At 41.4% G+C, this 21920-nt stretch overlaps 1 protein-coding gene across 7 annotated transcripts in view; it reads right to left on the bottom strand.

The window, feature by feature from the left end:
* The window catches only part of tns1b (tensin 1b), a 159825-nt gene that overhangs the window by 87177 nt on the left and 50728 nt on the right, over positions 1 to 21920 (bottom strand). For all 7 annotated transcript variants that reach the window (XM_068705120.1, XM_068705127.1, XM_068705119.1 and 4 more), the window contains exon 3: positions 10911 to 10948. In XM_068705120.1, coding sequence (XP_068561221.1) covers positions 10911 to 10948 — 38 coding nt within the window. The remainder of the gene's footprint in view (positions 1 to 10910; positions 10949 to 21920) is intronic.

Raw genomic sequence — 21920 nt, 5'->3', positions numbered from 1 at the left:
CGGGAGAGAAAGTAATGTACCATGAATGAATCCATTGACTTCACAGCAACTCCAAAGTCAGACTGTGTCAACAGCAATGTGGAGATACAGACTTATCAGTCACCAGCTCAGTCCTTCAACTCACTACGCCAATAAATCATGTTAATTCCAAGAGTTCAACTCCGTGTTAATATGCTGATACAAGGAGATATGAACGTGAACTTTTAAACCTGAACACATGCACAACTGATACAATGCAGTAAGACAGTTGAAGACAACTGCTGATCACTAGTTGATTAATGTCCCTTTAGCTAATCCATAGGGACTAATAAAGAAAAAGACATATATTCATTTATCATATTACCTGGAATGAATGCAACAAAATTTGACTTAAAATTTGTACTCATCCCTTTTTGCCAAAATTGTGTTGACCTGTCTGTCTGCTGATTCACATCAAAGTAAAATGCTTTACTTTCTTACACTGCAGAACTGCATCCACTCCACATCTGTAGCCATCGTATGCATAATATACATATATAGAGATGACTTCCTCATCAGCTCTGGAAAAAGACATCGCAGCATCCAAAACTGATGCCAATGAATGAGCCACATGCGCAAGTGCTAGCAGGGAGCGAGAGCGTGTAGCCAGAGCTGGAAAAAAACATATATTTTACACCTCAACATCCACCAGTAAAATGTGTAACAGTATGCAAGGTTCAAAAATTGGCAACGTTTCCCTTTAGAGGAAATGGGCAGTGCTTAGGATTGACTTACTGTCAAAACTGGTAACATGTTAAATACTCAACCAAGAGATATGACAATGGAATATTTTGAGTTGTCCTTTGTTTGTCTCGCAATGCTTCAAGCTGCTGCTGCTGCTGGACGTGAATCTGATGAGAGCCCTGAGACGCAATCGATTCAGTAAAATTGTGCGCCGAAACAACGAGCTGAGAGAGGCTAAACATCCCAGTAGAGATGAGCAGAACTGCAGAATCAGGACATGCTTCTATGGATTCCTCATTAAAAGACTCCTTTCACATTATAGAGAGTGATTTCATCAATTGTTAAAATGCAAAAATTGATTTATAAGCTTTGGAAGACTGGCTTTTATCTCACCGGGAATCATGATGATAGTCAGGTAGAACTCTGGCATTTTAATTTGTTTCCACACATCACCGGCCGTTATCCGGTAGCAGACAAAGGGACATTACTGAGGAATGGTTGGTACAAATTTGTAGCATGTGAAATATTGCGCCTCGACATGGAAAGAATGGCCACCGTCTTTGATGTTGCTCGTAAGTAATTACACGGGAGCTACTTCTACAAGTAACACCTTTAGTTGAAGCCCTGTTCACCAGATGTCGGCTCAAGAAAGCGTTGTTTAATCCGCTATTAATGACAAGGGCCAGGAAGGAAGGGAGGGCTGCCACAGAGCAGACATGTGGTTTATGGTCACAAAACAACATGCTTGTTTATGTGCGATGCACACCTTTAATGTAGGGACCGGGCTAAACAGTGGGGAGTGGGAATTCCCCCCCCCCCCCCGTTTTCTGGCGTCTGTGTTGGTCCATGTGGGTATGTGTTACTTACAGCTTACAGCTTTGGGTTGCCACATTCGTTGCAATGCAATTATGCATGCCAACAGTTACGTCTCTGTTTGTTAGGGATTGTAAAACATGAGAAAGATATCTGTCTGTATTTGAGGCTAATATGTGTTTCTCTTAGTCTGGTCTATTTCCTGTGGCTTCTATTACCTTCAGGATCCAGGGACTGCTGTCTGTAGGCCAAGACTCTTAGTATTAGCTGGAGAAAGACATCATTTCACGTACGTTCAAACACTAAATCGGCGACAGATCCCACAACATCTTATGTTGTTTATCTAATAGCACAAAAAAAGGAACATTTAACAAAGCAATATGAGTACTAATTGAATATGACACGAGCATGAATCCTTCCTGTATACGTGAGTGGATGAACGCAACCATCGCTGTGTTTGTCACTGCTCAAATTGACTTTTCCAAATGTGAAAAACATGGTGTTGTTATGTGAATGAGGGACAGGAAAAGAAAACAAGTGCACTAGCCTTGAGAAAAAGTGACAGAAGGAAAAGAATAAACAGAAAGAAAGGGAGGGACATTGAGAAAGAGGGCTGTCTGGGTGAGGTCCCGTTTCTCCAGTCTGACTCAGGCTTTCCCTGGCAGCAGCAGAGCCGAGCAGATCGCTGGCCCCCCCAGCGCCCGGTGGAACGTTTCACCAACGCCCATGCAGACTACAGAGCAGATTTAACATGGATTTTTCTCCTGGATGGTCATGATTAGGCCGCAGGAGCTCAGACACAGTGGAAAAGAGACGTATGGGTGTATGGGTGGGAAAAGTCTCAGCGCTCCTTCAGCATGTAGCGAGGAGGAGTCCTCCTCCGAGGCAATTCACATCCACAGCTGTTGTAGTGGTCAGGGAAGATTAGCGATACCGGGAGAGAGGGCGCATGCTCAGCTCAACCGTTCCTTGGGAAAATGAGGGTTGAAAAAGAAGTTTTGTAGGGCAATTAAATCTCAAGCAACTAATGCAACTGCATGCTCTACGAGGCCGTTGCCCTCACTTATTCCTTCCATCGCTGTGTCCCGCATGCACTTGGCCCAGTGTTGACATTCTTTCCAGCAACTCTTGATTACTCCATCATGTTATAGGCTGGGCGTTCCTGTTTGTTTTCTCTGCTGTATCTATGCACATGTCGCTACCATGCATTTGCTAAGCAATGGCCATAAGCCATCGCTCCTTGTGTAAGCCCTTACACTCACGCACTGGAATAAGGAGAGCTGACCGTTTTTTTTGGGGGGGGGTTTTCGTGAAGCTCACAGATCAGTGAGCCACAAAGCTCGGAATTGAGCTTAAGTAGACAACAGCAACAGCAGCTTTTGTTTGCAAAGTCAAACTTAAAGCTGCACCTGTCAGTATTTTTGTCAACAATGGATTTAGGGAATATGTGTAATGTGAAAGGCGTCATCACCAGACTCTGCAGTTCCTCTACGGAGCAATTCAATATTGTTCTGCTCAATGTTTTGGTTTTATAGCCTGCAACTGCAACTGCTGTTACGGCTAAGTCACCGCTCAGCTGGATGTTTAAATAAGCACCTGTTAGCTAACATGTTTGTCATTCATGTCACTGTTGTGTTTACAGCTTATTTCACTGTAGCCAAAAAGAAAAAGAAAAAAGGAATTGATGCAACCCTCATCTAACCAACATATTCAAAGGTTCTGTGTGAGATATTCAGAGCATTAATATAGCAGCAAACAACTATTAGCTGAGCTGATAACGCAGTCCCGCCCAACAGAAGATCGCAGAGGCGTAGTGCCCACCAGCCCAGTTCCCCCTCACATAAACACTGTTAGCTCGGTCAGCACATTGCTGTTGTTTGCACTGTTAGCACCGTTATGCTCTGAATTCCATATTGGGCACCTTTAACATACAGTAGGCAAACATTAAGCTATTTTAATCTGTTTGGGTGCTTTTGACTGGTACATTATTTATTTTTTTGAAAAGCACTAATTAAAACTGAACAAATTGATTGACGAAGTCATGACAGATTGGTATGAAAGAATAAAGCACCTGAGAGATGTGACAAAGAGGATGCGGAGACCACAGATATTAGGATTAAGTTTAAAGTGGTTCTCCTAGGACTGCATTACCTTCAACATTTCAACGTAGCTCTAAACATGACGCCTTTGGCAGCAGAAGTTAACACTCGCATCCTCATGATGTGAAACCACTTCAAACTCCTGCCCTAACTAAAATCAGAAACATGATTTCTCAAATAAGAGGCAGTGTGATTGACCCCGTGCTTGTGTTGTTTCCCGCAAACGCATGCTATCATAAGGTGGAGGCCAGCGCAGCGAGCATGTGTTCTGTCCTGTGACTGCTAATTCAATTAGCCTCAGAGCTGTTGGCTGGCTCTGTATCAGACTATGAGCTGCTTACTTGAAAGTACAGCACATACAGACACCATGGCAAAGACCCAAGAGAATATTTGGATTATGACACCACCCCATCCATTTTCTCTTTTGCCCTCTCTCGTTCCTAGCACTCAGTCTGTCACAGCGATATGACTTTCACATGTTCTCTTGACAGGAGTCCCCCCCCCCCCTTCTACTGCCTCACCTTCTTACTGCAAACTCCCATTCCTCACAGGGAAACGGAAGGAAGTTGTTAATGTTGTTACTGGGATTCAATACCACGCTGACATCTTTGAAACTTCACTCGGGGTCATGTAATGCCTCCTGTGCTTACAGTCAAAGGACAATGTGTGGCGTCTTTCTATTAATGGCTAGTTCATCTCACTCTCTGATGTGGAAGTTAGCTCTGTGATAATATTTCAGTCCCAGAATGGCTAAAAACTACACATTGAACACATAAAAACTAAATCAATATTAGCCTATAGCAAACAGATGTGACCTTGTGTAACTGGTAAGCACCAGGAGATTTGAGCACTAAAATGCAGCAGTTTTTTAGCAGAGCTGTACAATTTACATGATCACTTTTTTCTGAGGAGTGGCACAATACCTTAAAAAACCATTACAAATACTACAAATTAAGCTTTATTAAGAGTTTAAAGGGAAAGTATGTGCGGTGTGGCTGCAGACTGCAAACAACTGAAGACCCCTTCACTCACTCCTCCCTTTCCAAGACGAGTCGCCGAGTGCAAAACCGTGGTAACGCTATTCGCCTCGCTCAGAGGTCATCCATACCATAATAATACTAGGAGCTACTTAGGAGCAACGGAAGTCAGACAACGGAAGTCAGACAGCGGTTGGCAGTAAACTGACGTTCACGATACAGTTTCACAAGCATGTCAAGACCCAGAGTGTTTGGTTTTGTTCTTTCTGGGCTACTGTAGAAACATGGCGGTGCAACATGGTAGTCTTCTATATAGATCACTCTAAGCTAAGAAAAACACGATTCTCAGTCTCCGGGGATTTTACACAAATGAAAATATAGCTTTGAATATTATATTTTACTTTTGCTAATAGAGCCCCCAAAATGTCCACATACTGGCCTTTTAAAGTCATCAGTATTGTCCAATTCTGCAAAATGACTCTTTAAAACTACCTAAAGTAGTAGTAGTAGTGCTGGAATGATTAGTTGAGTAATCCATTAGCTGATCAACAAATGAACATTCAACAACAACTTAGATGACTAACTCATTGTCGTGGATCTTAGACAGGGATAATGTTTGTCAAGTTCAAAACCTTAGTTGCTTTTGCTAACATGCTAATTAGGACTAGAACAAGGGACAGCTAAGGCTGATCGAAATGCCTCTTGTTTAGAAGGTATTTGGTCAAAAACAAAGAAAAGGTATTGGGAAAATTCCAAATTTGCCGTGATGATGGCCCTTGGGGAAAAGTGAAGGGATCGCCAAAGTTATTTCAATTTATTCTGAGAGGAACATGTATGTTAACAAATTTCAAGGTAATCCATCCAATAATTGTTGAGATATTTCACTCAAAACCACAAATGTCAACCTCATGGCAACACTAAAAGAAATATCAGAGGATAACCAGAGTCATAAGAATCCCGCCTCTGTGCACCATACATGTCGGTCAAAAATTCCATGGCAATCTATCCAATAATCAAGATATGTCAGCCTGGACCACGGTGGTGGAGCAACAGAATAACGTTGCCAACCCCAGAGATGTGTAGCATGGCTAAAAATGCTGAACATTCTCTGGTTCCAGCCTCTTAAGATCCAATGCTAAATCTAAATCTTTCTTTTGTTGTTCTAGATCATTGTTAGTTTATTCACTTTTTTGGAGAGATTTTGATAAAAAGACTTTTGGACAGTTGTCACTTGGGCTTAAACCTCCTGTCTTCCAGTTGATGTATGCGGTTGGAATTTTGTAGTCCAAACCAATATCAGTGAAATTTCACAAATTTATGTAAAATTTTATACCATGGTAAGAAACAAAACAATGAGCACATTGAGCAAATATTAAGAAGTTGAACAGGTATTAATTTCCTCTCTTCTATCTATTTGGTTACATTTGAACACATCACAATAACATTACAAATTAATTTCGCCTAATACTCTTTTTACTGAATAGAGCTTGAACACAACATCCGCTGACGTTAACTAGCTTTCCTCCTGCTGATTTCAACATGGATTTGTTGTTCATAATGTAGCACCATCAACAAATAAATAAGCTTTGTCCCATGGACACGTCCATAGTAAGTTTACTGCATCCTTTTGGATTTCAGACACCTGCAGTAATATACAAAAATAAGTACTGCCACTTTCAGAATTTTGGTTCTTGTGACATCCCTAACTCTAACTGGCTTTGTGCATGAAGCTCCTGCTGACCAGACAGCTACTGGAACCCGCCACAGTTATAAATCCAAGCTGTGTTCAGCAGCTGAGGGGAAGGCCAGCTGCAAACCTGATGTTCTCTCTCAGAAACGCACCTCACATGCGTGGATACAGGTGTTTGGATGTGTCAAAGACTGCCTTATTGTCAGCCACATGGACTTTCAATCACCAGACGATCGCTCCGAAATGTTAAAAATGTGGGCCGCTGCCACTGACATGCACACAGTGGTATGTAGTTTTATCCAGAATCTTCCTGGAATGGAGAAAGTATAGGTAATCAATCACAAATGTGCAGGTGTAGCCAAAAGTAAAAAAAACACAAATTATTATCTTCTTATTTTTCCCTTATCGACTATATAAATTCCTCATTAAATTATATTCTCATTTGTCCTTTAACATATGTGAATAGCACTCATTTTTTGAGCAGGAAATGATTCAGACCGACCTATGAACTGATGTTATTGAGACTCAGCAATACAAAGAAGCAAATTGCAGCTCTTCACACGCTACAGATCTCCAGCCGAAGCATGTTGTGTTCAATGAAAGGAACTAAAGGGGTCACAAATAACAAATCTGAAATAACAAAAACACACAGTGAACGGCAGCCAGCACAAAGAAACACCAGGATTTTTCTCCAAACACGCATTTGGAGAATTTCAGGAGCTGGGAAAAATGAAAACAAATTCTTCATCTTTTAGAGGAAAATGAAAACCAGTGGAGTGAGAATGTGTCCATGTTCTTACACTCTGCTTTCTCAGACCTCCTTCCTCATTAAAAGGTGGAACATAGTAGTTTCCTTCTCAAAACACACTCGACGGGCAACGAAGGATCAGTGAAATCAAATAGTTTGTACTCAGCACCTCAGCTTATTCCTGACTTAAAGTGTCCAACCCAGTAGAGACTAGAGTGTCAGTGGAGCTCATACTTTGGTTGATTCTAGCTTATCAGAAATATAATAAAGTGTTTTTGTTGATGAGTAACAATTAATTGCTGTACAGAAATTAATTATTAATGTATAAATAAAGATAAGTCACTGATTGCTGACGGTCAATATCAACAAATCATAAATGTTCAGCCTCAAATACAAGCTTGTCCACATCACTTCATGTAATGTATATTATAGGTATATACTGTACCTTAGATTTTCTTTTTCTTTTTTTATCAAATGTTTATTTATTCAAGAAAAAAAAAGACAATGCGCTTCATACAGGAGGCACTATAAGAACACATGTCCTCATGTTTTTGTCCGTATACACAATTTGTTGTTATTTTATTAATACCCACTGATTTCTGGGATTCAGCAATGTTGAGCATCTTGTTTTCACAGTCCACACACTGTTTGTCCAACAACAAGGAATGGAAACTGAGCAAAAAGAACCCGGGGTTGAAATGGTTAAGGGTGAGTGTTGCTGCAATAAACAACAGAGACCACAGACCACAACTGAGGAGCAGATTATTATTATTTTTTTACATTATGTTTATGCTGAATGTCAGACTGAAAGGGAAATTGTTTTAAATGCACAAAACAGGAAGAGAATGTCATGGATTTGTGAAAGATTAGAACGTGAGGTTTACCTCAGTGAACAAATCAAAAATGCAGACTGAAATAATCCTTCTGTAGCGATGACTGCATTGTGGACAATCAAGTGGAACTTTTCTCAGCTCTACTCATGTTGGCGGAAGCTTCTGCTATGGCTGCTACTACGCTGTATGTCTCACAATAAAGTTAGCGTGAGCAGACCAAGAGCTTTTAAGTAGTTGATGGTTTCAACCATGTCTCCAACAAAATAATGTTCCTATACAACAAAACTGCATTCTCAATTACGTTCCAATTATGGGCTTGTTTTAAACGGTTTTGAACATGTGGATAACCTTAAGAAATGCAACAAAACTACCAGGGTGGGTTTATTATAAAACATCATGATTTGTCTTAAAATCACTATGTTTTTTACGGTATTTAAAACGTGAACGTCAATCAAGTTGACAAGTGCCTGTCAACTTTTGGTTTTACACAGGACACAAACTGCAATGTCCTGAGTGAAAGTCCTGTGTTTGTTTGAACCCATCCGTCGACCCTATCTCTCTCCTGTTTAGACTCCTACAGAGTATCATTAGAAACGGATTTGTGATACGTCAAAAACAGAATATAATGCACAGTGCAGTTTCGTTGTATGGGTCCATTATTTTTAGGGAGAGAACGGTGAAGGTTTTACCTTTCCTTAATGTTCCTTAAGCAGCACAATAGGGAAGTCCCAGACATCCAGTCACAGGGTTTTTCAGAAAGAGGATAAGTTTGGGCAAAGGAATAAGACATGTGAAAGAAATGTCAGGTCGGGTATTTAGCTCAAATGTACAAGGATTTGCAAAAATTGACCTTGAAATCACTCCTGTTTTTTAACTTCCAGGGTGATCTAATAAGCTCTCTCCAGTCGTCACCCAGGAGTGAAATCTAACTAACAAGATTTAAGGCATTTTTCACATCCAGTTGAGAGCAAACACACCTCAGGGTGTTCTCACACACACACAGGTCTGACCATTTGTTTGCAGTTGCCAGGTTAAATATGGGCTGCATATTAATCTCATCTAGAGACAGAGATTTATAACTGTAGTGTGTACTTGGGATAACTGTCCCAGCCAAGAGTTATGATCAGGAGTTTAGATTCCTAACAAGCAAGGTCATATGTGACTGACAGTACATAGAGCTTTGTCTGTTTCTTAAAATAAATATTCCATAAAAATGTGTCCAACAGTCTCGCAGGCCTGGCTGAGTGGCGATAGTGATCAAGCATGACCCTGTCGTGGTCACTCCCTTGTTTTTCATCTCAGGCTTGTTAGCAAATTGCTTCCTGCCAAAGCTGTGTCATTTTCAGTTGAAATGTTTAGAAAAGGAAATGCTGTTGTGATTTCTTTGGAGATGGAAAGTTCCAGTTTTGTACATATATAGACACAGGGAGTATGTTCCGGGCTCCTTTAATTAACGTCCCCTCCTACAAATTTGACCCGTGACTTCCTGAAATACAAATGTTATCAACAAGTATGTAGCGTATGCTTTCACACATCACACATTGTTCTGCAGCACAGCGACATAAATAAATGGAGTGGGTGGTTGTGAACACAGAGGACAAAAATTTATTTGGGCTAAATATTTATCCTCAATATTTGTGTCACATAGAAGTGTCCAAATAGAGTACTAACTGTGACCAGTTATTCACTGTAACTAGTTCCCTTCCTTCTACGAAATAGTCCATAGGATTACTGTAAACATCTTAATATTCAGAGTAATGGGGGCTTTTGAAATTTGAAATTTGTGCTCTACAAAAACATGTCATTCATCCTCCATTTTTGGGGGGTGGAGGGAACATTTTCTAAACGCCTGGGCAAATAAGATTTTGCATTCATTGCAGGTCCGTATTGTTGTTCATTGTTCATACGTATATTTTCTACTATAGAGGAGGTTCATGTCTGAACATACCCGTATTCAACCTCTGTCTGAAATGCTCCGTTTAAGCGCCTGTCTCTTTAAGCCCCCCCTACTGAAAAAGCCCGGTGCCCTCTGATTGGCTTGCGATAAAAATAAGGTGAACCTTTGCAAAGGTAGCTCACAAGCCGTGGATGACAAACAACAAAAACTGACTGGGTAGTTTTATTTCAGACTTTGTTAGAACTCCAGATACCCAAATGTATGTTCTGAAGCACTTTTTTTTTGGTCCCCTTTAAATCAAACAAATCTGATGGCACTTTTTTGCAATGCAAAGACAAAAGTGAAAGGTGGTATGTGCTGGGCTTATCATTTCCGTTATTTTGTTCTACTACAGGCCTTCCCTGCATGGCTGGCCAAAGCCCCCACCTCGCACTTAGCACGGCCTGTCTGCCCTGCACCCCTGGCATTTCCTGAGAGTAAAAGAGGGATTAGGCAAAGCTGGCAAGAAGCACCCATTCCAATAATGAATACCAGATGAAGGCTGGGTATAAACATAGGTGTGCATATGTACTGTACATGTGTGAGTGTGCTTGTGTTCGCGTGTTCGTGTGGGCACCACCTCTCATAAACCTCTCATAGCAGTTGTACTTTTACACACAAAACCTTTCCCCTCTTTAAGGACCCTGCGGGAACTTCAGCTTCACTTGTTCACCCTCCCATTTTCTTCTGCCTTCTCTTTGCCTTTCCAAAACAAGATGAATCAAGCGACGGCTGCATCCAGAGGTCTTTTATTTTTAGACGCAGGGGCAATCTCCAAAACGCAAGAGTTTATCCAATACAAACACATTCTGGTACAAAGAGCACTTGTTTAGACATTCTTAAGATTTTTTGGGAGAACATAAACTCCCCAAGCTCCACCTACCTCAGCATCTGCATGTATGCACACACAGAAGAGTAGCTGACTCCACCTAAAACATAATATTTCCTCCCGATAAGCTCAAATGGATTTTAAAGGGGAAGTTACGATTGTTTAGGAGCCTATCTCATGTTTTTTTTTTCTCCATGTGGAAAGCAAAGCACATCTGATGCATCTGTAAATGCCTTTTTATTAAGTCCCTTTTGTGTCTTAAGGTGTGCGGTTTAACTCTTACCTTGACTTCACATTTCTTGTGGCATGCTATTCGGCACACTAGAGAAAACAGAGAAATAGAAAATGAATTAACTTCAGAGCTCATAAAAATCTCCAAAACATTGTGGACCAATCCAAACACTGTGGTCCACCACGAATCATGACATTGAGCAGTCGTCAAGGAGGTATGAAAAAGCAAGAGGTTTGTTCAAATTCCATAGGGTGTTTGTTCTGTGGTCAAAGTCAAATATCATCTGCTGTTAGCAGGCTAATACTGCCCATTGTTAGCTCTGTGTTCTTTGCACACTGGCTCCCTATCAAAGGCTTAAATCGTTCTTCTGGAAGACTCCGATACGCTTTAAAAGACCTGACATCCGTAATGTTTGGTTTAATTCACTTTAAGATTGTGATCGGCGGAGTCGAACATAACACATAAAGGTAAAATCAATGCTGACATGTGGGTCTTTTTACTGGCACTGCTCTCATGAATGACAAGCTTGGACATTTTGTATTCACCACACCAGAGCAGAGCTTCACAGACAGCTGCACAGATGTTCAGGAGAGATGCTTATCGAGACAATATCAAATGAAACTCAACAGCAAAAAATAACACAACTTTCCTCTCAGTTATAGCACAGCGCTTTAGATTCACGGACTAAACGAATATCAATCCAGTGAATAATGTATGATATTTTGCCTGTCTCTCTTACTGCACAACGATCCACCTTCAAGCTTTGATTCCGACATTGTGACAAAGGGCTGTCTCATGGTAAGACGATTTTTTATTTCCTGCTGGATACATTTTTACCATGGTCAGCATCTTAGTTTAGCTTGTTAGCGTGCCAACATTGCTAATTAGCACTACGCTGTAACTGAAGCTGATCGAAATGTCAAACCGAATTTCACGTCAATCCCTCAATAGTTGTCGTGACATTTCACTAATGATCAAAGATGTGACAAATTTAGGGGCTCACCAGAGTCATTACGTCCTCTAGGGACCATGGATGTCTAAACTAAATATTGTTCCTAAGCTGCTATAGCTGTGGACATGTTTCACTGGAACATTTAAATCTTAGGCCTGCTGGCGGCGCTAGATGGACAGTTAGTCGGTTGATCACCAAAGTCATTTGAATTGGGGACCTTAAATGGTGATTGAGCGTATGGCCACCTGATGAAAGAACCTTGCTTTTGAAGCATTATAAACTGGGTGATTGTGGCCATAAGCTACGAAACCTGCAAGTGCAGCTCATCACTCACAATATGTGCCGCCAAAGAGAACCAAACGGAGATCTTCGAGATTGTAACTTTAAACATCTGCACCAAATCTGCACTAAATCACGGCAATCTATCCCATATTTAATGAGATATTTCATTCTGGACCAAAGTGACCAATCAACCAACACTGTTGCTAGCATGACAAAAAACACAACAACCTAATGGAGTCAGGTAAACATTGCAGGATTTAAAACTTTAATAAATGTTTTTTTGGATACTTGGAGGCAGTGGAGACAAGCTGTAAACATAACAGTCAGGTTTCTGGCCACCTGGCAAATCTAAGTCCAATAGTCGCTCAATAGCTTTGTTTTGGACACCACTAACTTTTGAGGAAAATATCTGGCTCTTCAGTTGCTAAATGCTCCACTATGTTCACCAGCTAGTTGGTTATTTTGTCTGTCTGCTGTTTGGTGGCGAGCAGTAAGTATACAATGTGTCTATCTGCTTGCATTTGGTGGAAACAACACTGGTGAAAGAAATAAGAGCGAAGCAAATCGGTTAAGTTCTTCCGTAATGACGATCCCCAATGTTATGTGGGATTCAGAGTTGAAAGGAATTCACAAAAATCTAGAACAATCTAGCACGAGACATTGTTCTACTATTGAATTTTAACACATTTTCCGCAGCTTCCCTTCTGCCCCCCGAGCCCTCTCTCTGGACTCCCGCTGGATCTACAAATAAGGGTCAATGGGGGAGAGCACCTGGACCAGCAGCTCATAAATTGTTAGAGCCCCTCGAAGGACAGAAAATCAAAACACAGCTCAGTGTGCCGAGGCGTAAGCTTTCCAAATAAAGGAGAAGTTTGTATGCTTTTACTGGAACACCCTACACCTTATGTAATGAGTTATTCTTCCTGTCTCCAGCCGCATTTTTCAAAGCAAGTGTAATATCTATTGTGATTAGCTGTTAAGTCATTGATATGAATTTGGGAGGGGGCCAGTCCTCACATTGTGTGAGAGTGGAGGTCGTGTCCGTGTTCCACTGTGTTATGTCGTTTGTTTTCTGTACCCTATACTCCCGGTTTTCTTTGTTGCCTCAGATATACAGTGTGCTTCTGACACCCTCTGTACTCTCTGATGTATGTCTCTTAATCGCACAAGATATTCCTCAAACACAGTCCTTTGATGGTCAAACCATGTGCTCTGGTGTGCATAATGAAATTTCTATCCTCTCAAGGCACGGAAAGCCGCAGTTAGACACGAATTTGCCTGGTGAAGACGCGTCCATGTGAGCTGAAAATGTTTCATGTTCAACTTGAGCAGAAACAAATCACGCTTATACTGGGGCTTTTATGAACGCGCTTCATCAACGTACAGGGACGAACGGAAACGGGAGAGAGGGGCTAAGCTGAAACACAAATACACAGGCTCGATCCCACACACAGTCAGTGCGCCTGTTGCCAGCTAGAGCTTGCAGCTAACGTGCAAGTCGGTTCATTGGCTGTTTGGGGCGAATTAACACAAAGGGTCCAGCGGTCAAATTTGTGCTTTCCTCAGTGCTTCTCATTGAGCTGATATCAGGAGGCATATATCTGAAAAGTGAAGCCAATGCGGAAGTGCCTAAAGTTTCATTCTGTCTAATGACCATCAGGGGGCGACTCTCTCTGGTTGCAAAAAGAAGTCAGATTGTTTAGAAGTCTATGAGGAAATGACCCTACTTATCACTTGATTTATTGCCTCGGAGAACATTGTAAACATGAGTTTATGGTCTCAATCACTAGTTTAAAGTCCTTTTCAAGACAGTACGATGTTCATTCAGTAAATGATGGTCCCATTTAGAGTAAAATAGACAACAATGCAAGGTATTTTTTACGGTGTTGCTACCTTATGATTGACGGTGTCGCTACCACGTTGTCCAGTCTGGCAGTTGTCTGTGGTTTCGTCTTCGGACTTTAAACCTTTGACAGTGTGTTTTCAACTCATGAAAGTTAATTGTATCATTCTAGTTGCCTACAAATGTCTACCTCAGCGTTCAGTTGTACTTAGCTCCACCCTGTTGTGTCACAAGGCCAAAAAACAAGATGGCGACGGCTAAAATGCCAAACTTGAGGATTCAAGCCAGTAGTTTACATAGTGTGTCACTTCGACTACGTCCACCTCTTATACACAGTCTATATCTGAGTCCAATTTTAACAGAATGCTGGCACTTATACTTGTATTGTTTTGACTGACTGCTTGGTACAACTTGTTTCAGTAAAAGCAGGGCAACAACCTGGACCAGAAGTCATGTGCAGCTTTGAGGTGCACCGGCTATCAACAGTGCTAACATGACAAGCCAATAAACAAAGAATGTTTAAAACCAATAGCAGTTTAACATGTTAACCTTATGATAAATTGAAGGCAAGAGTTGATGCTCCAAGACATCAGACTGACCGGTCTGATGAGTTTATATGGTTAGCTAAATCTTTATGAACACATATTTATAGACTTGCGTTTGTCATAGTCTTGGTTTTTATTTGTTCTCAACTTTTAAAATGTGTTTTTTATGGACTTGCCCTTTTAATATTGCTGAACTAACTTATATATATAGCTTCTTAGAAACCACATACAGCCCTTTGCGTTGTTCAGGGTCAAAGGTTAAGTGTTCAGAGCAGCTTGGGGTCAACCAACAGCTACAGGGCCTTCAACCTTATCCAGCAGACTTTTATTTGCTTTTTTTTTCCAGTCACACCAACATCACTCATTCATTTTGAGGAGATTTGTATTTGTAAGTATTCCGCACCCATGCTTTACTTAACTGACATGATATATGATGTACCATATCAGGCCTGAAACAAAATGATGTTCACTGTTCCATGTACGTAAGATGAAAACAAAATGAACTGGGAGACAAGGAGTGTGGACATACTGAAACTAGCACAAGTGAGAAGCTTCCTTTTTAGAGCCAAATGTGTAATTACATCATGGTGCAGTTAGTTTCTATTTCAGCACACGCAGGACTATATTTGCACTTGGGGGGTAACATTTGAAAGTCAGTTTGACTTTTAAATTAGAGGCCTTCAAATGTGGGTGGCACATGAAGTTCTACCGGGATACACATTTCCAAGTTTTCCAAAAGTGCTCGAGTTCCCAGGGTCAAACCGAATGGAGATCTTTTATACAACGTGTAAATAGTGTGTCACAGGGCTGAGTCCAGACTTTGACAAACATAATGAAACACATTCTACTCAGTTTGGAACAATATACTCTCAATGAAGGAATTTCTTCGGCATTTTCACCTTTATTAGACAGAGGACAGTGTTGAAATGGGGGAGAGAGAGAGAGAGAGAGAGAGGGGTATGGAAAGCTACAAAGGTCCAAAGGCCGCAACCGAATCCGAGACCTTACGGTTATGCGGCATGCTCTGTAACCACTTGGCCTCACAATTCTCATCAATTGTTGATTATCCCAAGACGGAGCATTTTCTCAATTCACAGAGGAACATATAACCATTCAATCTGGGCTGCAACTACGGTTTTCAATCTAGATTTTCCATATTTTGTCCATCATGTTTTAGGATTCATCGAACAGCTTATTCATCATTTAGTCTCTAAAATGTAACAAAATAGTGAAAAAGAGCCATCACAAGAGCGCATGATGACGTCTTCAAAAGCTTGATTGGTCAGATGTGGTTCCAAAGCCATTTCTGCTTAAACGATTATTGATTATCAAAACCGTTAACAGACTAATTGTTTTGGCACTGAGAACAGGAGTCAAACTGTCTTTGCCCTTCACGTGAAGTCCTGATGGGGTTGTCCCATGCGCAGAAGTATCGTCCAACACAATTATGATTTTCTTTTGTACAATCAAGACGTAGAGAGAGAGAGAGAGAAAGCACACTGAGGCCTGCACCAAGTCTTTTTGACACACTTGATGCCACTTGAGTCACATGGAATGCTCTCACAGACATGACATTCAAACACACTTGGCCGATTTGCTCAATAAGCATGAAAAGAGAATGTGCCGATCCGTCAGGACAACGTCCAGCGCCGTTCCCAGCACGTGAGTCCCCAGTAAACAACAGGCCTCGTGGGCCACAAGGGGAGAAGCAGGACTTCCATATTGGGTGTGAAAGCGCCCCGGCCCAGAGAACTCGGGATAGGCTTTACCTTGTTAGGAAGTCACAGCTTCGGAGAATAAACAGAGCAGAAATGTTCCTGGTGGAGGGAAGAGGGGGAGGAGAAGATGAGGAGAGAAAAAGGCGATGCCAAGAAGAGGAGAAGATGTTGGAGAAAAGATGGAAACAGATGAATAACAGAGTGGGGGGTGCAACTACTGCTCACATTAATCATTAAGTAAATGAGAGAACAGCAAGGCAGGGAGGTGGTCGAAATGAGGAGATGATGAGGAGTGTGGAACACTAAGTTGCTATCTGACTCTGGGTCTGTGGTATGCTGTACAGCATAGGCGGGAGGGAGGAGGGGGAGAAATGATAGAGGTGTGTGTGTGTGTGTGTGTGTGTGTGTGTGTGTGTGTGTGTGTGTGTGTGTGTGTGTGTGTGTGTGTGTGTGACTGAGGCTGGGTGATTTCCTTCCCCTGGTCCCTTGGAATGAGCGTATACTCCCACAGGGCTGGGCTGGACCCTTTATAACACTGAACACAATCGGAGGGCAGGGCTGGAGAATTTCCTCCCCCCCTCCTCACTCCCTCCATCCCTCTCCTTTCCCTTTTTCTCTCTTTCTCATGCACAATCACAAACATGTGAGCACCAACACGTGTACACACAGCGTACTAACATACACAGTACGTCACTCCTGTGTACCGACACATACAGTACTAACTCTTTTTTTCTCCCACCTAATGTGTGATGAAGTGGAAATAAATCAAACGGTGCTTATGATAAGCTACAAAAACTAAAAGAAAAGGCCAAAATCAATTATTATTACTATTATTATACTTTAATATAGTATTGTTTTTCCACAATCCCCATCCTTACATAACTTGCAGCAGTTCAATGCTACTTATATGCACAGATTTTAAGATTTTGAACTATGAAGTGCAGACAAAAAGAGATAACGTTCATGGATGTCACTCATGTTGTTTTGCTTTTATTCAAGGGATGAATATATTTCAAAATTCCCAGACTAGGTTTCCCGTCAGTGACGTAAACAGGAAGTAGAGTATAAAGCACAGAAACTGTTGATGTACTGCTATCAAAATATGTTATTCATAAACCTTCCAGTTTGCCAGGGTGCTACCTACCTTTCCAGCAACCATCTACTATACCGAAGGTTTCATCTAGAACCCATACAGGAGGTTCTACCAAGAGCCCTCCTAGTTCCCTAAGATCGTTCTTCACCCATCAGGTTATCCTGGGGCCAAACACACCTCATTGCGTGTGGTTGGGAGCACCCATGCTTTCTACAATCCTTAAAGAACTCTTACTTCTAAAAAGGGTGCTTTGGTATAAAAGGTTTCTTGATGTAACCATTAGTCTTACAAAGAACCCCTTGAAAAACCTCTCTTCAAAATAGGGTTCTTCAAAAAATGTCCCCTTCAGGAGGAACCCTTTATTCTAAGAGGGTGTCCGTTTAGTATCTGTCTGATAAAAGTGTAATAATGTATGGATATACAGTATATATATATTAACCCCAGCTTTCAGGTCATGTAATACATCCTCTGACACAGACAGCCTTATTAGAGGTACAGCTGTGAACCAACTAAAGACCTCTCTTCTAAACAGCTGAATAAGTTTCATGTGCCCACACGCTCTCTCTCTAATACTCTGTTGTTTCTTTCTGTGCGCTCTCTGCTGTATTAATGTTAGTAATTATTGACACTCAGTCATCCCGATCCATCATCTGACTTACACATGGGATGTCATCATTCAGCCCACGCATTTTCCCCAATCAAAATCCCTGCCAGTGTTGGGTTTCTGTGGGTAAAGAGCCCCACCTTCATCCAGCTGCTAAAGGCTTTCCCAATATGGGAGAATCCAAGAATGCATCGCAGGACAGCCGATTGAATCCTGAGAGAGAGTTTCCCATGGAATCCTTCTGTGATCTCTGTCATTTGTTTGCTTCGACCTGACAAAACACGACTTCTGTTTGTTTATTTTTCTGTCCCTTTTTCGATTCGCGGTGGGTTTTAGTCCGACTTTGTTTGGTTGAAACAGCTGTTTCCCTTGATTCAAGCTGCAGTTACCGAAAAAACACAGCAAATTACCGTGAGGTTTGTGCTGAACGATTCAGAAATGTACACTGTAAGTCAGCAGCAGATGTAGGCGCACAGATGGATGGAGGTATTCCGTTAGAAACAAAGGACTCCGCTGCCTCCTAGTGGCTGTTACACAAGCTACAGCTGGGAGACAAATAGCAGCTTGTTATTAAATTCTACAGTACGAGATACAGGTCTGTTCATCCAGTCCTCATCTTTCCTTCCTATAGTGTAAAAAGCATTACATAGAAGTTTGACCACATCATCTGCAGCGCATACTTATCATAATCAATATACTGATAGTTGCCCTGTCTCATGAAAGACACAATAACATTCAATCACAATGACATTGATTCAATCATTTCACATGGTCTTCATCAGTAGGGGGAGTTTGCCCAGTTGTCATGGAATTGTAGATGTTGAATATGCTTAGAGACGATAAACAATTGTTTGATTAATACCAGTAGATGCTCTCATCTTCACCTGATGATGAAAATCATGCGATATGATCAAAAGCTCCAGAACAGCCAGTAAACAGACCTTCTCCCACTGAATAAACGTTGAAACTCAAGAAGTAACTCTATCTCAAAAATGACATGCACAACATGGAAAAAGTCTGTGTATGAAAATTGTTTTATAATTCAGAGTTTAAACAGTTACATATTGTCTACATATTGCCGTAAGGATAAAGTGCAACAAACACCAACAAACAAAAACACAGAAGGATGGACGCCTACATTTGCCTTGGACATTCACATGTTGAATAATGAACAATAGATTCAATCTGATTCAATGGTCTTACTGCACACTAAACTCCAGTTCATTGCAATGTTTCAACTCATCCAACAGGTGGCGCCCTAACTGCGTTAACTTCTGGAGCTGCCATTGAGGGGACTGTGTTAGAATTGTTTAAACCTACTGCAAGTCCCACGTGTGTTTGACACAGATGTGTGCGTGAACAGCTGTTCAGTGAAACTGACACGCAGGCAGGTATAGGTCGAGCGCAAAGTTTTCCAGCATGCTCGAAGAAGAAGAAGCTGAATTTCCAGTTTCTCAAAATCAGCACAAATGTCCCCACCGCTCACTCTAACGAAGTGGACCGAGGCTCATGGAAATTCATTGTCTGGTCAGTTTAGTAGATTAGGATAATGATGTTAGACTGGGAGACGGCAACTATCCATCATCCACAGGACACCGATGGTCATCCTCATTCATCTGCTCCTCTTATTAGTCTAATGACTTCTGCCTAAGCGAGGAGCGGCACCAAGCGAGACACAACAGCAGTGGGGATTAAGTTAATTGCTCTGGGTCCATTTACTGTACATATACTTTGTTTTATAAATGTGTGTGCATGTGTGTGATATGAACCGTACAGACCGTGTTACCCGCTGCATGGCAAATATTCAAACTATTTCTATATGCTGTAGCAACACAATGTTTCCACAACTTAAGAACATCGATGCATGATACGAAAGCAGTTCTGCGTGTGTTTTAACCCTCACTGAGATTTGCTGCATACCAGCTGTATGAGCTCAGCAGTCAAAGAACAGAGCTATGATAACCTTCACTCTCCCTCGCAAACACACGCACCTGCCGCTGCGGTGTGTGGGTGTGTGTGTGTGTTTGTGTGTGTGTGTGTGTGCGTGTGTGTGTGTGTGTCTCCGGCCAGTCTTTGAGAACCCGCGTTGGAAGTGGATCCCCACAGGGACGGCGGTGTGGTCGCCTCCAGACAAAGCAGTCCTTCACAGAAAACAAGCACTTCTAAATCTTTGTAGATTTGTTTTGAAGGCGGTTTGATTAATGGCCGTTCACTGTGTGATGCCTTTGCAAAAGCTGCATGCAGCAGCTGTGAGAAGAAGAAGGAAAACTAATTCCACATGTTAGTGTTTTCCTTCAGTTTCGGGAGGACAAACCCAAATGATTATGAACAGAGAAATTACAATTACAACTACATTATTTTTTCTTTTCTTTGTTTGTTTCTTTCTTTCTTTGGTTGTTTATAACGTAATGTCTTATGCATATTGTACTTTATGTTGTTTGTAATTTTGTCAAATGTTTATATTATATAGGTGGAGGCTTTAAATAAGCCCAGTTGGCTTTCTGCCTCTTCCTGCACTATGATATTCATTTATCTCTGTTATGTTTGTTTATTTTTAATTTTATTGTTTGAATTGTGCAAAATAAATGAAAAAAAAAGAAAAACTGAAGAAATGAGGCTTTCCTCTTAAACGATACCAAATATTAAATCATCTATGGGCAAATTCGCATTCTTTTTTCCTTTTAAGGGCACAACTGCACACCATTGACTTGCCCCCCTGCACACAAACCATTCATTTAACCTGCATTACAGTGAATGACTGTAAAAGCCAGTTCCTGTCCTCAGGGCACAGTTCTCCAAAAATACCCTTTTTTTCCCCACTGGAAAACTGCAGCCCTGACCTGCGTCAACACGCTATTGTTAAAGTAACTAACACCTTGTATCCTGGCAACCACTAAAGAGAGAGGAAGTGCAAGTGCTTGTGTCATTACGACACCATGTGACTGGAGAATGTTAGTAAACAAGAGCAGCAGACGGAGATGCTGTATGACTGAGGGAGCGGTGGGATCCTGTCAGGGAACAACGGTTCCTCTCATTTATCTCTTAGATTTAGTTAAATGTTGAATGGCCGCAGTATTACAGTGCTTCATATATAAACTTTGGGTGTAAAACTTTATTATCCTAGATTTTACAGCAGTCCGATGTCAAAACAAATACTTTACATTTTTGGACGTAGGGTTGTTCACTTTCTGGTGGAGAGTTAGAAGTCCATTCCCTTGGATATGAAGCTACTTCCATCGGCTGGTTAGCTTAGCTTAGCTCAGCTAGCACAACACTGGAAACAGCTAGCTTGACTCTGTTCGAATGTCCCAAGCACCAATTGGTACATGAACCCTTGTAAACGGTGTATCATTTTATTTTTACTTTATATAAACGGGTTAATTAGTGAAGAGAGACAGCCGTCCGTACCCCCCCCCCCCCCCCCCCCCTATTCCAGAGTCTGTGCTAAGCTAAGCTAACCGGCTGCTGGCCGTAGCTTCATATTTAGCATACAGACGTGAGAGTGATATCAATCTGGGGGGAAAACAATGGGAATTTAATGAATCACAAGTTGGGTGGACAGCACGAGAAAGAGAACAAGAGAGAGTGGTGGATGTCTACTGTGCACTTTGTGTTGTCCTCATAAATCCAGCTCGCTCACACACACACACACACACACACACACACACACACACACCATTTGCTCGTACACATGACCAAACCCAGACATGACGAGGGAGAGAAAAGCAAACCGGGGTCAATTAAATCAGAATAGACTTAAATGCAGCCTTGTCATGGGGGTTTATTTCCCCTATAAATCAGTTCCACAAATAATGGCCCCAGGTGCCGTCTTGTGTCATTTTATGAGAACATTTAAGAGACTGTCTGCACACACAACTGAGTGATAGCAACAGCCTGTGCAATTTGTGGAACCAAAATATACATTTTAATGTACCCTTTTTGGCGTAAGAAATGGAAACTTTTTCATCGTTGTTGATTGTTCATCACTTTAAAAAATGCAGCAATTATTTTTTTATTCAATTGT

This window comes from Cebidichthys violaceus, unplaced genomic scaffold (genome assembly GCF_023349555.1).
Source record: "Cebidichthys violaceus isolate CVI_PGR_0920_01 unplaced genomic scaffold, fCebVio1.0.p SCAF_11, whole genome shotgun sequence".
Classification (NCBI taxonomy): domain Eukaryota; kingdom Metazoa; phylum Chordata; class Actinopteri; order Perciformes; family Stichaeidae; genus Cebidichthys; species Cebidichthys violaceus.
This window is presented reverse-complemented; position numbering and strand designations above follow the sequence as displayed.